Raw genomic sequence first — 17,542 nt, 5'->3', positions numbered from 1 at the left:
TTTGGAGCCAAGTTTGAGCAGGTGGACAAGCGTCACAAAATTGCTCGTTAAGTTCGTGACGCTGCTCAAAGGACTTAATTACGTAACGAAGCGTTCCCCTGAAGAGTTGTTACGGATTCACAGCAACAATAGGTGTATAGCAGCGGCCCACTCGCCGTACCGATGTAGCGGGGCAGACTCGGCAGCGACGCTTCCTCTTAGTGTTGAATTTCTGCCGGTGCGCGCCCAGGTCAGGGACCCGTACCTGGAGCTGCCGCCAGCGCGCGGCTGCGTGGAGGCCATCCTGGAGCGGCTCAAGGATGCTCACCTGACCATCACTGAGCACTACGAGCGCGTGCAACTGACCACCACCACCATCAAGCGCTACCAGCGCCAGTGGGAGCGGTGCCAGCGCGACGTTCAGAAGGTGCGGCAGCGCGGAGCATGCGGGCGGCGGGGGGGGGGGGGGGGGGGCCTGGTGAGGGCACTGCGAAGCGGACGCGAGCGTCGCGGCCGGCCGTGAACTTTGACCGTGTAAGGCGAAGCAGCCGTGGAATTTGACTGAGGCACCGGAGCGAAGCAGCCGTGGATTTAGACGTGCAGGCCGCAGCGTAAATTACAAGGTGAAAGGAAACCAAGGCGTAGGCACTGTGCTGCATAGTGATGCAATGCTGTTGGGATAACTGAGTATTTCGAAGCCCTTCCTTGTCTGTGCCGCCAGGTGGAGGAGTCTGTGTCGTGCCTGGAGTCGGAGCTGTACCCGATCCTGCGCGAGTCGGGCCTGACGGTGGACCAGCGCAATCGCCAGTGCCAGGAGCGGGTGGACAGCGTGCTGCCCATGCTGCGACAGGCGCAGGCCGAGGTCGATCAGATGGCGCAGACGGCGCAGAAAATCGCCAGGAAAGGTAACGACGGCTGATGGTGATCAGCTGACTGTTGTAGTGCAAAGGAGTATTGTCGTGTGAGGGCGACATGAAAATAATGTCTACGTTTGCTGCTAAATGAAGTGTTGCAAATTTGTACGGGGTTTTGGGCCGAAATAGTTATCTTGCAGATTATTCGATGCAGTTCCCAGCCCTGTCCTTCTTAGGGCCTAAACCTCCTATATCGTGAATATGTGCAGACTATTCGTGCAAGCCACTTCAAGGTTATCGGAGCATCCATGACGTCATAATAGCGCCATTGAAATGTTGCCATCCCATCGGCCATGAGGCGATCAAGGTCAATATAATTGTCGAGTCGCTCATATGTGACATTTGTGAGCACGATTTCCAGACATAAATGCCGTCAATTGCCTCTCAGTCATCGTTCCAACTTACGGTGACGCAGGCAGGCAACGGCGTATTTAGGAGCATATATAATGAAGAGAGAAACGTTGGTGTCTAAAGCAGAATTTTCCACTTGAGGTACACCAATGGTTGTAAGTGAGCTTATTTCATTATATAATCATATCTGTTGCTTGTTCGTTTTCCTGAAATGTGGAACATTCTCTTCAATGTAAACATAAATATTGTGTTTCCTTGGTTTCAAAAGGCACGTATCTTGGTTAGCAGGGATGGCGGGTTTAATGCGAACAAGTATCTGATGCGCCTCCCGTTCCCCCAAAAATCACTAGAGCGGGGCGATGATTGCACCTCAAAGTTATCGTCATCGTGGCGTTACCCATCATGTTACCGTATCTTTAGATTAGATACACACGATGCCGTCTGGTTTTTATTACGCACAATGAAATGATTATCCTTCATAGAGGCCTTTCATCCAATCCCCTTTGAGGACAAAGCGGGCACGCCAGGCCGATCAGTACTTATCATTGCTCTTACCTTCTTGCTTACAATTTTGCATTGTTCTTCCATCAGGATCGGGTACCGCTGCGACAGAGGCCGGGAGGCTGGCGCGAGAGCTGGCCACCAAGAAGAGCACGCTGGAGAACAGGGTGTCCGAATACCAAGACACCCTGCAGATGATGGCTTTGTACTTCAAAAAACTTAAGGATGTACGTCAGACCCTGTATCATGTATCAGGTGGTTGGTGTTTTTAATTAAGATCGTAACCGACCGCTGATAATCCACGGACGTACCTTAGGAGTGATGCACAGCAGGACACAGAAATGCTCAGCAAAAATGACACCAATGTAATGTGAGGTGCTCTCCGGTGTCATACGTAACAAAATAACAATGTTGAACACAAGTACCGTCAATATGCCCTGAGCTACTCGGAACGAGGGGCAGCCCGTGAGGGTGTGCATCATCTCTAGCAGCGCTGACTGGTTTTCCAGGTGGACTCGAGTCTTCTGAAGCGGAGGCAGCTGGACGCGGCCCGCCAGCTGCCCCAGGAGACGGAGGAGTGCCAGCAGGCCCTGAAGGAGCACGATGCCACTCAGCAGGCGTTCAGCGAGCTCTTCAGGTGAGCACTAAACGCAGGATCTGCTGAGCTCGCACGAGATGATGGCGACCAGGGTGTCAGGTCTTGTGACTGCACAGACCTGGAAAAGCTTGAACGCGTGCCATTTGTCAAGGCAAGTTGATACGTTTTATGAGCACTGACTAGCACAATATTCCCAAATGTTATGTCCCTAATGCATTATTCACTCTGCGACACAATCCTGGGTGTTCACGGACCAAAGGGGACTAAACTCAAGTCGTGAAGCTCAGGACGTAGTGACGCGTCATGAGAACGGCCTTCTGGATGTGGGCAAACTCCGGGAAGCAGGCGCCTCTTGAAAACACTTAACGGCGAGCTGCTTCGACGTCTTGTTTCCCATCGTCCACGCGGGCCCACGAGGACCCGTCCCACTGACGAGGTGCCGCCCCTGGGTGACAGGCTGGCCGGCGAGGAGCTGGAGCGGACGGTCGAGCAGGTCCGCCAGGTGGAGCCCCCGGCGGCGGCCGAGCACGACATCAGCCAGCTACGGGACGTGCTGGACCGCGAGACGGTGAGCGGTGCGGCGGTGACGCGGCCACGGTCCGGTGCTGGGGGACGACCGGATGGAAAACGGGAAATACCCGTGCTTTGGGTGAAATGCTTGGCGCGCACGCAGTGCAGGATGGGTACCAACAGTGCTGTCTGCGCAGATTTAAAGCGAGGGCGGAGTACAGTTCGCTCACTTGAACCACACTTTTATAACAATAAACAGACAGCATCCTGGCTGATTGGCCAGAACTGCTCGTAGGCTCCCTGTAAGACTTTGTGCAATCCTCCGTGTACCAAAATTATAAAAAGGAGACTGAATATGTAACAAAGAAGGTGCCTACTGAGATACATTTGCGACAAATAACCTAACATTTGCCTGTCCGCGTCTCCTAACCAAGTAAACGTGCCGGACCCTGTAGCCCACTCATCGCATCGCAGTCTAGAGCCAGTGGCCTACTCAACGGCTCGTAGCTAGCTCGTAGAGCCCGTCGCCGGTCGGAGAGCTGTCTCCACGCCTGCCCCAACCGCTCGCACGGCCCCTAGACCAGCGCCGGCGAGAGCCGCAGTCAACCCGGCTCCAAGTCGGCCTCGGACAATACACCGTCCACCGAGCAGCGGCGCCGCGTCGACGCCGGCACCCACCTGCTGGTGTACTACTTCCCACGCAAGCGGCCCCGCACGCGGCCCATACTCGATCGGGACCAGGTAGCGGCCGGCGCGCGGAGGTGCTGCCGCTGGCCGGGAAGCTGCGATGGCTGACGCTGCGTGTGATCCGCCTGGCAGGCTAGCCGTGCTCTCGGCGCTTCTGGCTCGTGGACATTGGAATGGCGTTTGGTTACAATTTTGTGCGCCGTTTTTCTTTCAGCTGGACCTGGCCCGACGGCGTGTGAGCGACTTCACTGCATGGTCTTATTCGACCGCTTTGCTCCAAGTTGATAAAATATTTCGTGTTTTGTACTCGAACTGCGTTAGCTACATAACACATGAGCGCATGTCATCGTGGTTCTCCAGCCTTTTTGCGTTTCGTGGCTTTATGCCTTACTTAATATTCGTGCGAGACTTGACGAACATTGCTGTGGCCAATAACGCTAATCATAACGCACCTTGAGGGGCTCACTCATGCCAAAGCATAAGAGCCCTCATACACCAACTCTGTCAAAAATCATGCCTAGTTGTGGTATACCACAACTACGCGTATACCGCTTCAACATTTCAAACATGCGCCCGTTTTCGAGTTTTATGTCCGTTTCAACTTTTACCATTTGGAATGCGTAGCAGACTACATCGCTACTATGCTATCTGCACTACAGGAAATTATATCCATATTTGAATGAGGTTCCTCTGTGATGTCCTATGCAGCAGCATTGGGGACTGAAACTTGGAGGTAAACCACGACGCGGACGTCATCATTTTGCTGACAGACAAAGTGGGAGGAGTCGCATACATCAAGGAAGGAAGTCCTGGAGAAGCAGGTCACATCCACCGTCTTCAACTCGGAGCTGAATGCCATCAGCAGCCAGCTGACCGAGCTGCACAATCAGCTGTCCCAAGCCAGAGGACGCTACGGCGACAGTCTGCAGGAAGCGAAGCAGACCAAGAATGCCTTCAAAGGGTTTGAAGACACGATTGAGGTAAGTCTCTCATTCGGGCCAGTGGAGCACACTTGTGTGGCAAATCGGCAGTTTTCATGGACCCTCGCTTTACATGTCTAATTATCCGTTCGTGCAAACCGTACTGCGCTGCGCATTTTAGCCAGAACCCTACGGACAACACATCATTTTTCTCGTGACATGTTATATCAGCAGCAAACCGCCGTGTCGCACGGTCCCTCACGTTTGTGAGACAAGCGACACCTGCCTACCCCCACCGGGGGGCCGCTACTCCTCACGGCTGCCGCGGCGCGCGCAGAACACGGGCCGCCAGATTGAGACGTTCGTGAGCACGGCGCACGAGTACCTGGGCTCGGCGCCGCGGCCGGACGCGGCCGACCAGCGGCTGCGCGAGCTGCAGCAGAGCTGGACCACCCTGCAGGAGCAGGTGGCGGATAACCGCCGGCTCACCGATAGCGCCATCGAGTACTTCACCGCACTGGAGGAGGTGAGTGACTGGCCGGTGCGACTCCGCCACGCTGGGTGGGGCAGTTGCGGTTTGGTGCGGATCGGCGAGTGCGGCTCCTGACATCTGATGCAGTTTGAAACGCATGAACGCTCTGGTGTACAGGTTTAATTGTGGTTTTCCTTTCCTGCGTTTACAAAATGCACCTGCCATGCATCAGTTGTGTGAGAATTATCGCACGGAAGATTATTACCGATCACGTATTCGGTTTCGTTCGATGCCGTTTAGCCTTGTACTAGTTTCGTGCCTGGTTATATCATCCAGCCGTGCTCTATCCCATTCCTACACATCGAACTACAGTATCATCAGCGGCGAGCCACGGTCGTTCCACCAGCACTGTGCCGTCTCCGTCTGCAGGCGGAGGACTGGTACAAGCGCGGCGGCCGGCTGCTGGTGGGGGTGGCGCGCCGGGTGTCGCAGGTGCGCTCGCCGGAGGAGGCGCACGAGCTGCGCGCGGAGATCGGCGACTTCCTCAGCCCTGGCGCCGAGGAGCAGCGCCACCGGCTAGATGAAGTCACGGCCATGGCAGACCGGCTGTACGGTGAGGACGCTGGCGGGAGGCGAGGTGGGGTGTGCCACGGGCGGGGAGGTCCTGTCGCAGATGGCAGACCGGCTGTACGGTGAGGACGCTGGCGGGGGGCGAGGTGGGGTGTGCCACGGGCGGGGAGGTCCTGTCGCAGATGGCAGACCGGCTGTACGGTGAGGACGCTGGCGGGAGGCGAGGTGGGGTGTGCCACGGGCGGGGAGGTCCTGTCGCAGATGGCAGACCGGCTAGGTGGCGTTTCATAACATTGTGTTTTATTTCTGGAGAGAGGCCGGCGGCAAGTAATTTGCGTGGGACTCGCAGACCAGCTCAGGTCACTTCAGGGAGGGCGGAACTGGACCGAAGGAATGCTATCGCGGCCCGATATGTTCAACTGCGTCCTGCATAGATGTAGCAAAATTGCATGCACTGGCTTAAAACTGGCTTGTCTCCATGGTCACTGTTCCTTTTGCTTGCTCTCCCCCAAAGTCAGAGGATGTCGCCTTCTGATCATATCCGCAATCCCAAGGATGCCCAGCAACTTTCCTGTCGTAGCGTGGGCACGGTCGTCCACGTGCCGTTCCCTGGCCACAGGATCGCCCCAGCCGGCGCGGGTGACGGCCGCGGTGCAGCAGAGCCAGGAGATGGTCGAGTCGTTCGAGGCGATCCGGCGCCAGCTGCGTTCGCTGGTGCAGTCGCTGGAGCTGATGCAACAGGAACGTGACACGCTGCGCCGCGAGAAGGACCAGCTGTCGGCCGGCATGCAGGCCGCCCGCCAGGTGAGCCGGCTCCGGCCAGCTCTCTGCGCTCTCACTCGCGGCGCGCGCAGTGCGGAGGCGCTTAACGGATAATGTGTAACGCGGTGCCAGCGAGCCGAGTCAGGCTGGGTGGGTTTGGAGCCGGGCAAAGCCAAGTTGGTTGCACGGAAAACAGCCAAGCCGTGCGACTTAGGACAGGTGGGATTCCGCGATGAACTCGGATCAAACGGGGGTTACCCATAAGCTATCTCCCTTCCTGTTCTCGCCTGTATTTTCTTGAGCGCAGTGAATGTGTTTTGTGAGGGTTTTAGGAAGACCGGGCTTTTACTATGGTTCTTTTGCCTGTTGCCTTTATCACCAAACGGCGATCTTGAATTCGCAAATCTAGGCTACATTTAGCCGTTACAATTTCCATTGTAGTTAAGGCGTTATGCACCCCTTCGTGCCAGTCAATGCGATCTGGACCAGCTTGACACAAATCTGACAGTGGCGCCATCTCTGTCTGACATAGGAAGCTGAAGCTGCCCGCTCGGCCGCCGCCGCCGCTGATGAGGCGCGCCGTGCTGCCGAGGCCGCCGCCCGAGCCCTGGAGAACATGCCACGGCCCAGCTCACCACTGACCGTGCCCAAGGTCGACGTCTGCACGGAGACCACCACCGAAGTTAGAAAGGTATGCGTTGAGTCCTTCGAAGCTGCTCTCAGATAAGGCCTGTTCGGTATTTAATGTTTTTACAAACACGTGACGTCAAATGGCTGACCCGTTATGTTGAGCCAGAAGAAATTTGACTCCTTTGCTATCTATTTTGATACGTTGATATGCATGGGTCGTAGTTGAAGGTCTCATTAGTAGACACGTAAATAAGATTTCCATTCCGGTTTATACAGGCTCCGTGGGTTCCAGCGAAATATCGTTAGCCATTTAAATGTGTGAAACTCATTCTTCCAACCCAGAGGCAACAGAGAGTGAAAAGGGCCCGTCCTCGGGATGGTCTTTGCTAGTGAAATATCCCAGTCGGCTCAGGGCTTAGAGGTTTGACACTGGCTCGTCAAGCTTACCTGCGTTAGGCAGCCGGTTCAGCTGGACCCGCCCGTTTGTGGAGACGGTGGCCGACGAAGCCTGGTACTGGTGCAGAGCTGACACGTCCTGCCGTTAGCTGGGGAGCGGGGCGGGGGGGGGGGGTCTGTGCTCGGTCGCGCTGGCCGGCGGGTCCGTGCCGCATCCAGCTGCCCTGATCTGCACCGGTGCGAGACAACGCGGGGCTCTCTAAAGGGCACTCTCACGCTCGGCTTGACTTGATTTGCTCAATGGTTTAATTGTTCCAAATATCCGTCAGCCGCGAGCGACTATCGCGCCGTCGTCAGGAAGGTACAAAAACGGCGTATCTGAGTGTTTGCCACCCCTTGCTTACCTCACGCGGTGTATAAAGCTCATAAAATTTCCATATAGCAGCCTGTCTCCCTTTTTCATTCTTCTGAACAGTGTTCACCTTATTGCATGAATACGTTTTCGTAATTGGATACTAAGCTGTCTCAAGGCAATTCGCAACCTGGCGAGCATATTAGCAGTGATGCCGTCTCCACAGGTCACGGTGGACAGATCAACGCAGCAGATCCCGATGGAAAGGTCAGATGCCGCCACTCAAGAGGCGCCGGCGACGAAAGTGGACGCCGGCACGCAGGACGCGCCGCCGTGGCAGGAGAAGAGCACCAGAGAGTCGGCCACTGGCCAACAGGTGTCACCACCGAAGCGACACAAGCGGGAGGAGGAGCCGCCGCCAGTAGTGCCGGTCTTCACCGAGCCCCTGACGGACCAGACGGTCCAGGACGGCGTCAGGCACACGCTCCAGGCTAGGTGCGGGCAACTTGACGCTATTCATCTCGTTTTAAAGAATCTGTATAGGTATCTGCTACTTGGAGTGCTTGCAATTCGAGCCTTACTATTCACTCAACAGCTGAACTTGTGTTGTGTTTATATGGTGCAGGAGAGATGGCACCGCGCAAGCCTCGTACATTTCGGTTCCCAGACGGGCAGCTTAACCACTACACTACCAGCACCCTACACTTGCGCCGTTGTGTAATGCACCATAAGTGGGGGTGTGCATGTGCCCTTAAGTGCCCGACGTATTTATTTAATGATGTCTGCATTTTGTCTTCTTGGTATGCTTTCTGAAGTTTTTTTTCTTCCCCCCATCAACGACAATGGTTGGAATTTGCTGATGATTGTGCTGAAGTACGAAACTGTCCGGCTCGTACATCGACCTCGGGCACTGTTTCCCCCGTTGTCCAGGGTGTCAGGCGTTCCGGCGCCCAAGGTCAACTGGCAGAAGGACGGCATCTCGTGCGACAGCAACCCGGACTACGCCATCGTCCACCAGCAGGGCGTCTGCACGCTGACCATTGAGGAGACGCTGGCTGAGGACAGCGGCGTGTTCACGTGCCGCGCCTGGAACGCGGCCGGCGTGGCTGAGACCCGCGCTAAGCTCACCGTCAGAGGTGTGTGACGGTCGGCCGGCCAGCTGGCGGGGGTGGGCTGTGGGCGGCTTTGGTCTTCGGAAGACCCAAACTGTGCGTCAGTCACAACGCACCGACGTTGTGTGTTGCGTTATCGGTAGGTGCAGCGCAGATTACGTGGTAATTGGAGCACGGAATATTCCGTGTAATACCTTGGGTAGAAGTCCCCGCACGCCTTCAACGATAACTGACTGACCAAGACCTTGATATCAGCACAACTAGTGTCCCCAACTTTGCGGGACTGTGGCTATTGGGGAGCATATATAATTCGGCTCACCACGTCTTCGGCTGGCAGAGGCAGCGGCGGAGGAGGAGCTGGCGCCGCCCATCTTCACGCGCCAGCTGACGGACGCCCGGGCTCGCGAGGGTCGCGCCATCCAGCTCACTGCTACCGTCACCGGCAACCCGCTGCCGGTGGTGAGCTGGCTGCGCGACGGCGCCTGCGTCGACGCCTCGCACGACTACGTCATCACGTACAACAACGGCGAGTGCTCGCTGCGCATCGAGGAGGCGCTGCTGCAGGACCAGGGCGTGTTCGTCTGCCGTGCCTCCAACGTGCTCGGCACCGACCAGACCAGCGCCCAGCTGCGCGTGGAGTGTAAGTCAGAGGAGGCAGCACTGCCAGGCATGGCGAGGGGGCGGGCTGGGAGCTAGGAGGGGGGCGGGGCAGTGCGGCAGTCTAAGGTAATGCTATTCAGCCACAGAGTCCCACAAAGTGAACGATCTCATTACGGCCTCGAATCGGCGCGTTGTTCCGAGTTGTGGCGTGCTTTTCCGTCATAATTCTGTATTAAAGTTCATCGGTGAATGTAGACTGTTCTCTGGTAATTGTGCATATTTAATGACAGTAGATTCTGTACTGGCGCGAGAGCAAATTTGAGGATTAGCCGTGGATATTCGCCATGCAACTCGTCTAAAGAAGTTGCCCACTGACCCGTCCCCTGCCGTGGCCCGGCCTGCTCCGAGCTCTGACCTCCACCCGGCAGCGCGCACGCCGTCCGAGACTCCTCGCTTCACGACGCCGCTGAGTAACGTGATGGCGCGCGCCGGTCAGAAGCTGCGGCTCGAGTGTGCCGTGCGGGGCCTGCCGCACCCCCAGCTCACCTGGCTCCACAACGGCCGGCCCGTCAGAGACAACAACGACACAAAGGTGGGGCAGCGTTGGCGGCGCGGCGCCGCATCGGCCAGGTGGTGCCGAAACTCGTCAGGTGTCCGCGATTGCTGTCGATCATCCAAAGTTTTGGTAACTAGCGTAAGGTTTGGCGCAAATGCCGGCACGTTTACATCTGCAGTCACTCATAGCATCTTCCTGGCTGATCTGGAGCGGCATACCTGAAGCGCTCCTGCCTGGTGAGGGCCGCATGAGGTTGGCTTCTGAGCCGTCGGTCGGCCGAGCCCCGTAGACACTGTTTATGCAGGCTGCCTGCTTGCCTCGTCTGGCGGATGCGGCCGCTCGCGCTGAGTGAGATCAAAGTCGCCGCGGAATGCCGCGAAGTCAAGCTGGCTGGGTGTTTTGTTGAAAAAGTACGTGCGTAAACAGCCAGTGTGTCAATGGTGATGTCTGGGGAGCCAGCACGTATCCGGCTCAGCATTGTCTTTGGATAACCAAAATATCCATGTGAACCATGCCATGGATGCCTTATGACCTCCAGGGGATTTCTGTGTGTTACGTTATGACCTCCAAGGAGTGTCACGTCAAACCCACAACACTGATCGAAATAGAAGCGCGGTGTGGTGTGAACGTTACATCGTCCATTTGTCCCAACTGCACACTAAGCACGCTAGACTGCACCTTAAGCCGCACTAGACCTTACCTTAGATCGCACTAGAACGCACCTTATACCGCACTAGACCACGGATTAGACCGCACCAGACCGCACCTTAGACCGCACCTTAGATCGCACTAGGCCACACCAGACCGCACCTTAGACCGCACCTCAGGCCGTACTAAACCGCACCTTAGATCGCACTAGACCGCACCCTAGACCGCACCTTAAACCGCACTAGACCGCGGATTAGACCGCACCAGACCGCACCTTAGACCGCACCTTAGATCGCACTTGGCCGCGCCAGACCGCACCTTAGACCGCACCTTAGGCCGTACTAAACCGCACCTTAGATCGCACCAGACCGCACCCTAGACCGCACCTTAAACCGCGCTAGACCGCGGATTAGACCGCATCAGACCGCACCTTAGACCAATCGAGACCGTACCTACAGCGCACCAACACCTACAAGCACCCATTAAGCACCCAACTGAGCATCCGCAGCTGATCTCCGGACAAGCCTGCGCTTGCGTCAGTGACCTCCCCCCCCCCCCCCCCCCTCTCCGCTCAGATGACCTCCGGACAGGCCTGCGCTTGCGTCAGCGACATCTCCCCCCCCCCCCCCCCCTCTCCGCCCAGCTGATCTCCGGACAGGCCTGCGCTTGCGTCAGTGACCTCCCCCCCCCCTCTCAGCTCAGCTGATCTCCGGACAGGCCTGCGCTTGCGTCAGTGACCTCTCCCCCCTCCTCTCCGCTCAGATGACGTTCGACGGCCGTCGGGCGACGCTCACCATCCCTGAGGCGTTCCCCAAGGACGCTGGCGCCTACACGATCGTGGCCAAGAACCCAGCCGGCGAGGCCACCTGTTCCTGCAGCGTTTCCGTCAAGGTGCGTGCCAGCGACGGAGGCGGCGGCGGCGGGCACCGGCCGGCGCGACCAATCTCCGCCAGATGGCGCCGCCGCCACCGAGTGGTGCCGATGGATCGAGGGGTGGGGGGGGGGGGGGGGGAGGGTCCCGCCAGGGAGGGAGGGTAAGAGGCGTGAATGCTGCCTCAATGTTGTGGAAGAGAGAAACAATGGTGTTTTTTATTCGAGTTCAGGGTTATCAACGGGTTTGAGTACCAGCGTATGTGAAAAGCATATTGTACTTCAAATGATATCACAGCACTTATAATAACGTTTTGCACTTCGAGCGATAGGCCTAGCCGGCATTCATGGCGGGTTTGGTGCATTTTTAGAAGAGCTGACCAATGAGCGAATGCTTGAATATCTCGACAGACCGAGGCACAGTTACTTGGCTGCCTGTTGACCTTGGCAGCCTGTCCACCAGTCGTGCCGCGCCGTCTGATCCCTGACCTGCCGCTGCAGGGCCGCCTGCCGACCGAGACATCGGACTCGGAGATGGCCAGCGACATGGAGCCAGTGAAGCCCAGCATCCCGGTCAGTCTGCGCGACCTGACCGTGCACTCTGGCCAGCGCGCCCAGCTGGACTGCGTCATCACCGGACAGCCGGAGCCCGAGGTCAGGCGCGTGGCGTCGCGCCGCAGAGCTCATATTGCGCTAGGAGGATCATGAGAAATACATTAGAAATGCAAGAATCACAAACATACAGTATTTCGTGGTGAAATCGATATTTCAAGAAATGTGAGCAGTAGACCTGACATAAGCCATGGTTATGTATTATATATATATATATATATATATATATATATATATATATATATATATATATATATATATATATATATATATATATATATACCGGGTCACATGCACATGCCGTCACAACCGGGCCACATGCCGTCCTTACACATCTGAAGGTGACCTGGCGCCAGTGGGCCGCAGTGCCTGCGAACCCGCCAATCACGAACGCTGTGCGCCCCACGCTCAGGTGATTTGGCACCAGCGGGCCGCTGTGCCTGCGAACCCGCCAATCACGAACGCTGTGCGCCTCACGCTCAGGTGATCTGGTACTGCGGCGACCAGCCGGTCAAGGAGTCCAAGGACTTCCAGCTGCTGTTCCATGGCGACCGCTGCACACTGGTCATCAACTGTGCCCTGGAGGGCGACGCCGGCGGCTACTCGGTGGTGGCCATCAATTCAGCCGGCGAAGCTCGCTCCTCCTGCACGCTGCATGTGCTCCGTAAGTGATGTTCTGGTGCAGAGTGGCGTATATTTGTGCGATATAGGCGATGCAAGGTTGCGGTAGGTGATACGGCGTAGTGGTTTTGGTTGCAATGAGGTTGATAAGGCAGGTGCGCCGTGGTGCTGACGCTGATGACAACAGTACCATTTATTGGCTGACTTCGGGTACATCGTCCGATTTTACTTAGGGCCAGAAACACGCCGTTCAGATGTGCCTCTGTGCTTTGCGTTCCTGGTGATAAACGCATAACATGCGAAAACAGAAACGCAAAAGCCAAATGCGTCTGTGCTGGGCTTGGAGTGGGCGGGCCTGGAGTGTAGTCGGTGGCTAAGATCACGTGCTTGTGACCCACAGCCGAAGAGCCATCCCAAAAGCCGAAGTTTGTCAGACTGCTGAACGATGCCAACGCCGTGGAGGGGCAGCGGCAAGTGCTAGAAGTTGAAGTTACCGGATGTCCTGAGCCCATCGTCATCTGGCTGAAGGATGGCGCTGAAGTCAAATCTTCTGAGAGCATGAAGGTACCTCGTTTGTTACAGTTTATCAGTTGGAAGACAACTTTTATTGCTGCATTTGTATTGCTCGGCACGCATCCCCGCGTCAGCTCCTCTGCCATAAAGACTTCGTTTTTCGTGTCCAGATGGGTGGAAACGTCTTCGATCTTATCTTGGTGCTTAAAGCATAGAATTTCTTACTGCACTGATCTATGTTTGGAGCCTTCACTATTGTCGTGAATTGTAGTGAAGATAAGGGATATTTGGTCCACCAAATGTCTTCTTGACAGTTGGTTCCGTGCCAATTCCATGGCTGTACCATGCTAGCTGTTACATGCGTATCCAGCCCGGGCCTCCCCAGTGTTTCCCATTTTCCACCCTTCACACGCGGCGAGTCATCGTTTGACCACCCCTCGCCCAAGATCACACGCGGCGAGTCACCACATGACCTCCTCTCACCCCAGATCACGCGCCGCGGGTCACCACATGACCTCCTCTCGCCCCAGATCACGCGCCGCGGGTCACCACATGACCTCCTCTCACCCCAGATCACGCGCCGCGGTCACCACATGACCTCCTCTCGCCCCAGATCACGCGCCGCGGGTCACCACATGACCTCCTCTCACCCAGATCACGCGCCGCCGGGTCACCACATGACCTCCTCTCACCCCCAGATCAGCGCCGCCCGCGGGTCACCACATGACCTCCTCTCGCCCCAGATCACGCGCCGCGGGTCACCACATGACCTCCTCTCACCCCAGATCACGCGCCGCGAGTCACCACATGACCTCCTCTCACCCCAGATCACGCGCCGCGGGTCACCACATGACCACCTCTCACCCCAGATCACGCGCCGCGGGTCACCACATGACCTCCTCTCGCCCCAGATCACGCGCCGCGGGTCACCACATGACCTCCTCTCGCCCCAGATCACGCGCCGCGGGTCACCACATGACCTCCTCTCACCCCAGATCACGCGCCGCGGGTCACCACATGACCTCCTCTCACCCAGATCACGCGCCGCGGGTCACCACATGACCTCCTCTCACCCCAGATCACGCGCCGCGGGTCACCACATGACCTCCTCTCGCCCCAGATCACGCGCCGCGGGTCACCACATGACCTCCTCTCACCCCAGATCACGCGCCGCGGGTCACCACATGACCTCTCCTCACCCCAGATCACGCGCCGCGGGTCACCACATGACCTCCTCTCACCCCAGATCACGCGCCGGGGTCACCACATGACCTCCTCTCGCCCCAGATCACGCGCCGCGGGTCACAATGACCTCCTCTCACCCAGATCACGCGCCGCGGGTCACCACATGACCACCTCTCCCCCAGATCACGCGCCGCGGGTCACCACATGACCTCTCTCACCCCAGATCACGCGCCGCGGGTCACCACATGACCTCCTCTCACCCCAGATCACGCGCGCGGGTCACCACATGACCTCTCGCCCCAGATCACGCGCCGCGGGTCACCACATGACCTCCTCTCACCCCAGATCACGCGCGGGTCACCACATGACCTCTCTCTCGCCCCAGATCACGCGCCGCGGGTCCACATGACCTCCTCTCACCCCAGATCACGCGCGCGGGTCACCACATGACCTCCTCTCGCCCCAGATCACGCGCCGCGGGTCAACATGACCTCTCTCACCCCAGATCACGCGCCGCGGGTCACCACATGACCTCCTCTCGCCCCAGATCACGCGCCGCGGGTCACCACATGACCTCCTCTCACCCCCAGATCACGCGCCGCGGGTCACCACATGACCTCCTCTCACCCCAGATCACGCGCCGGGTCACACATGACCTCCTCTCACCCCAGATCACGCGCCGCGGGTCACCACATGACCACCTCTCACCCAGATCACGCGCCGCGGGTCACCACATGACCACCTCTCACCCCAGATCACGCGCCGCGGGTCACATGACCTCCTCTCACCCCAGATCACGCGCCGCGGGTCACCACATGACCTCCTCTCGCCCCAGATCACGCGCCGCGGGTCAACATGACCACCTCTCACCCCAGATCACGCGCCGCGGGTCACCACATGACCTCCTCTCACCCCAGATCACGCGCCGCGGGTCACCACATGACCTCCTCTCACCCCAGATCACGCGCCGCGGGTCACCACATGACCTCCTCTCGCCCCAGATCACGCGCCGCGGGTCACCACATGACCACCTCTCACCCCAGATCACGCGCCGCGGGTCACCACATGACCTCCTCTCACCCCAGATCACGCGCCGCGGGTCACCACGACCTCCTCTCGCCCCAGATCACGCCGCCGGGTCACCACATGACCTCCTCTCCCCAGATCACGCGCCGCGGGTCACCACATGACCACCTCTCACCCCAGATCACGCGCCGCGGGTCACCACATGACCTCCTCTCGCCCCAGATCACGCGCCGCGGGTCACCACATGACCTCCTCTCGCCCCAGATCACGCGCTCTGGCGACATGTACCGGCTGGAGATCGGCTCGGCGCTGCCGCTGCACGCCGGCACTTACGTGTGCGTGGCGTCGAACGCGGCCGGCGAGGCGCGCTCGTTCTCGCACGTGGCGGTGCGGCCGGCCGGAGCGGTCGACACGCGCTCGCTGACACGGCGCCGGCCGCCCACATTCGGCCAGATCTTCAAGGACCAACGCGCCGAGGAGGGCGACGAGGTCCGCTTCGAGTGCATCATCGACGGCCGACCCCAGCCCACGGTGGGTCCCAGTGAGAGGCTGGAGTGGTGGCGCTGGTGTGAGGAGGCGTGGCTGTTTGAATCGGTCGCACAGTGCGGTGATCGTGGGATTGCGTGTGCGGATGCACTTGCATTTTCCTCACCCAAAGATGCAAGGGTGCGGTGATGCTCTTTAGATTTATGGCTCAACCATCTATAGTTTGCTGACATTTTTACAGAAACAACGATCCTCGTTTCCTCTGTCTACATGCATGTCTTCCGTTGTCTGTTCGCCAGCAGGCACCAGGTTGTAACACCCATCACCATCCTGTCAGCGTTGACAGGCTGGTGCGTCGATTCCTCTGCGTCAGTCGGTCTCTGCGTCAGTCCTTCCGTCTCTCAATGAGCCGCCGGCCCCACGCGCCGCGGACCTGCGTCGAAGCCGCACACGTCAGCAAACGCATGCCAGCGGCCAGCGTAATTAACGCGTCGCTCCCGACAGAACAGCCGTCGGCGGCTGGCTGTTTTGCTGGCCTACCTGCTGGCCACCTCCCACCAGCACCGGCTGGCTCATTCGTCAGGCAGCGGGGGTGCCAAGGTTTCGGTTACGTTCGGGAGCAGGTGGCGGCGGCGGCGGGGCCCTGGCTCGCGTCCCCGCCTGGGCCGCGTGTTTTTCGCGTGTGTCTCGGCTCTAACCCCTCCCCCGACCCCTGCCCCACACGCGACCGCCGCAGCCAAGAGGAGCTATCAGCGCCGACGCGGCGTCGGCGGCGTCCGCGCTCGCAGGAGAGGCGGACACTGCCGACGCGGCGCTGGCACTGACAGCGCCGGTGGCCATCGCTGGTGGGGTCTGGGCCCCTCAGCCAAACTCTGCAGGATGGTACAGGGCCGGGCTGTGATCATGCCACCTGCAGAACCGAGAGCTGCCACACAGTAATTCCGTAAGAGACGAGTAAAACTCTTAATTCCTGGGACAGCCTGGGACAGCCGTTCGGAAATGGTTCGTTTTTGTCTTTAGTTCAAGTTTGGTGCATTAGAATGGTCTAAGGATTTAGCGGCATCTGGGACGGTTAACAACACAAGGCTAAAATGATATACAGTGTACCCATGAGTGACAAAACCAAACGAATGTTGGAAACGGCGGTCTTTGCCGATGGAATGTATGACTGTATGAAGGCACGCTGCGCGCACAGGGACAACCCATGCAACGCAGGTTAGTGAAAACAGGTAATTATTATGAAAGGCCTTCTGCAATTATCTATGCTCGTACAATATTATGAAGAACCCTCTCTCCAGCGACCCACACGCAGGTCTTTTCACTGCTACATTACTGCGTGTCTGGCTATGGGGTTGTACCAAATGGATTTATCTAGGCTGCAAAAGGTGGCTAACTGTGCAACAGAAGTCGCATTTGGCCACAACAAATATGATCATGCGGCAGGGGTAGTTGAGGAACTCGGCCGGCTCATCGCCGGAGGACTCGCGCGTTATCGCAGCAGCATGCGAGCGCACAAAGTTTCTATTTTCGGCGAGCCCGCGATGCCCTCTCGTAAGTTGTTGAAGGTGTCCGAGACGCGCGGGCGAAATACGGGATAGGAGACAACCTCCGACCTCTAGGCGACCAGATCGCGGATCAATATAGGGAAGCGACGCTCCCACGGCCGCACGA

The 17,542-nt window shown here is 58.0% G+C and overlaps 1 protein-coding gene across 4 annotated transcripts in view; it reads left to right on the top strand.

Annotated features, from left to right (window-relative positions):
- The window catches only part of LOC119109551 (muscle M-line assembly protein unc-89), a 112,597-nt gene that overhangs the window by 68,039 nt on the left and 27,016 nt on the right, over window positions 1-17,542 (top strand). For 2 of the 4 annotated variants that reach the window (XM_037233223.1, XM_037233220.1), the window contains exons 14-33: window positions 230-406; window positions 701-884; window positions 1,836-1,972; window positions 2,255-2,382; window positions 2,800-2,911; window positions 3,433-3,594; window positions 4,311-4,520; window positions 4,798-4,986; window positions 5,362-5,545; window positions 6,122-6,306; window positions 6,797-6,955; window positions 7,869-8,137; window positions 8,573-8,778; window positions 9,092-9,394; window positions 9,783-9,946; window positions 11,321-11,449; window positions 11,930-12,082; window positions 12,524-12,704; window positions 13,062-13,225; window positions 15,650-15,916. In XM_037233223.1, coding sequence (XP_037089118.1) covers window positions 230-406; window positions 701-884; window positions 1,836-1,972; window positions 2,255-2,382; window positions 2,800-2,911; window positions 3,433-3,594; window positions 4,311-4,520; window positions 4,798-4,986; window positions 5,362-5,545; window positions 6,122-6,306; window positions 6,797-6,955; window positions 7,869-8,137; window positions 8,573-8,778; window positions 9,092-9,394; window positions 9,783-9,946; window positions 11,321-11,449; window positions 11,930-12,082; window positions 12,524-12,704; window positions 13,062-13,225; window positions 15,650-15,916 — 3,663 coding nt within the window. Of the gene's footprint in view, window positions 1-229; window positions 407-700; window positions 885-1,835; window positions 1,973-2,254; window positions 2,383-2,799; window positions 2,912-3,432; window positions 3,595-4,310; window positions 4,521-4,797; window positions 4,987-5,361; window positions 5,546-5,690; window positions 5,704-6,121; window positions 6,307-6,796; window positions 6,956-7,868; window positions 8,138-8,572; window positions 8,779-9,091; window positions 9,395-9,782; window positions 9,947-11,320; window positions 11,450-11,929; window positions 12,083-12,523; window positions 12,705-13,061; window positions 13,226-15,649; window positions 15,917-17,542 lie in introns of those variants that run through there. The other 2 variants (XM_037233221.1, XM_037233222.1) reach the window with 2 other exon arrangements.

This window comes from Pollicipes pollicipes, unplaced genomic scaffold (genome assembly GCF_011947565.3).
Source record: "Pollicipes pollicipes isolate AB1234 unplaced genomic scaffold, Ppol_2.1 Scaffold_7231;HRSCAF=8579_pilon_pilon_pilon, whole genome shotgun sequence".
Classification (NCBI taxonomy): domain Eukaryota; kingdom Metazoa; phylum Arthropoda; class Thecostraca; order Pollicipedomorpha; family Pollicipedidae; genus Pollicipes; species Pollicipes pollicipes.
Note: the sequence above shows the minus strand (reverse complement) of the source record. Positions and strands in the feature narration are given on the sequence as shown.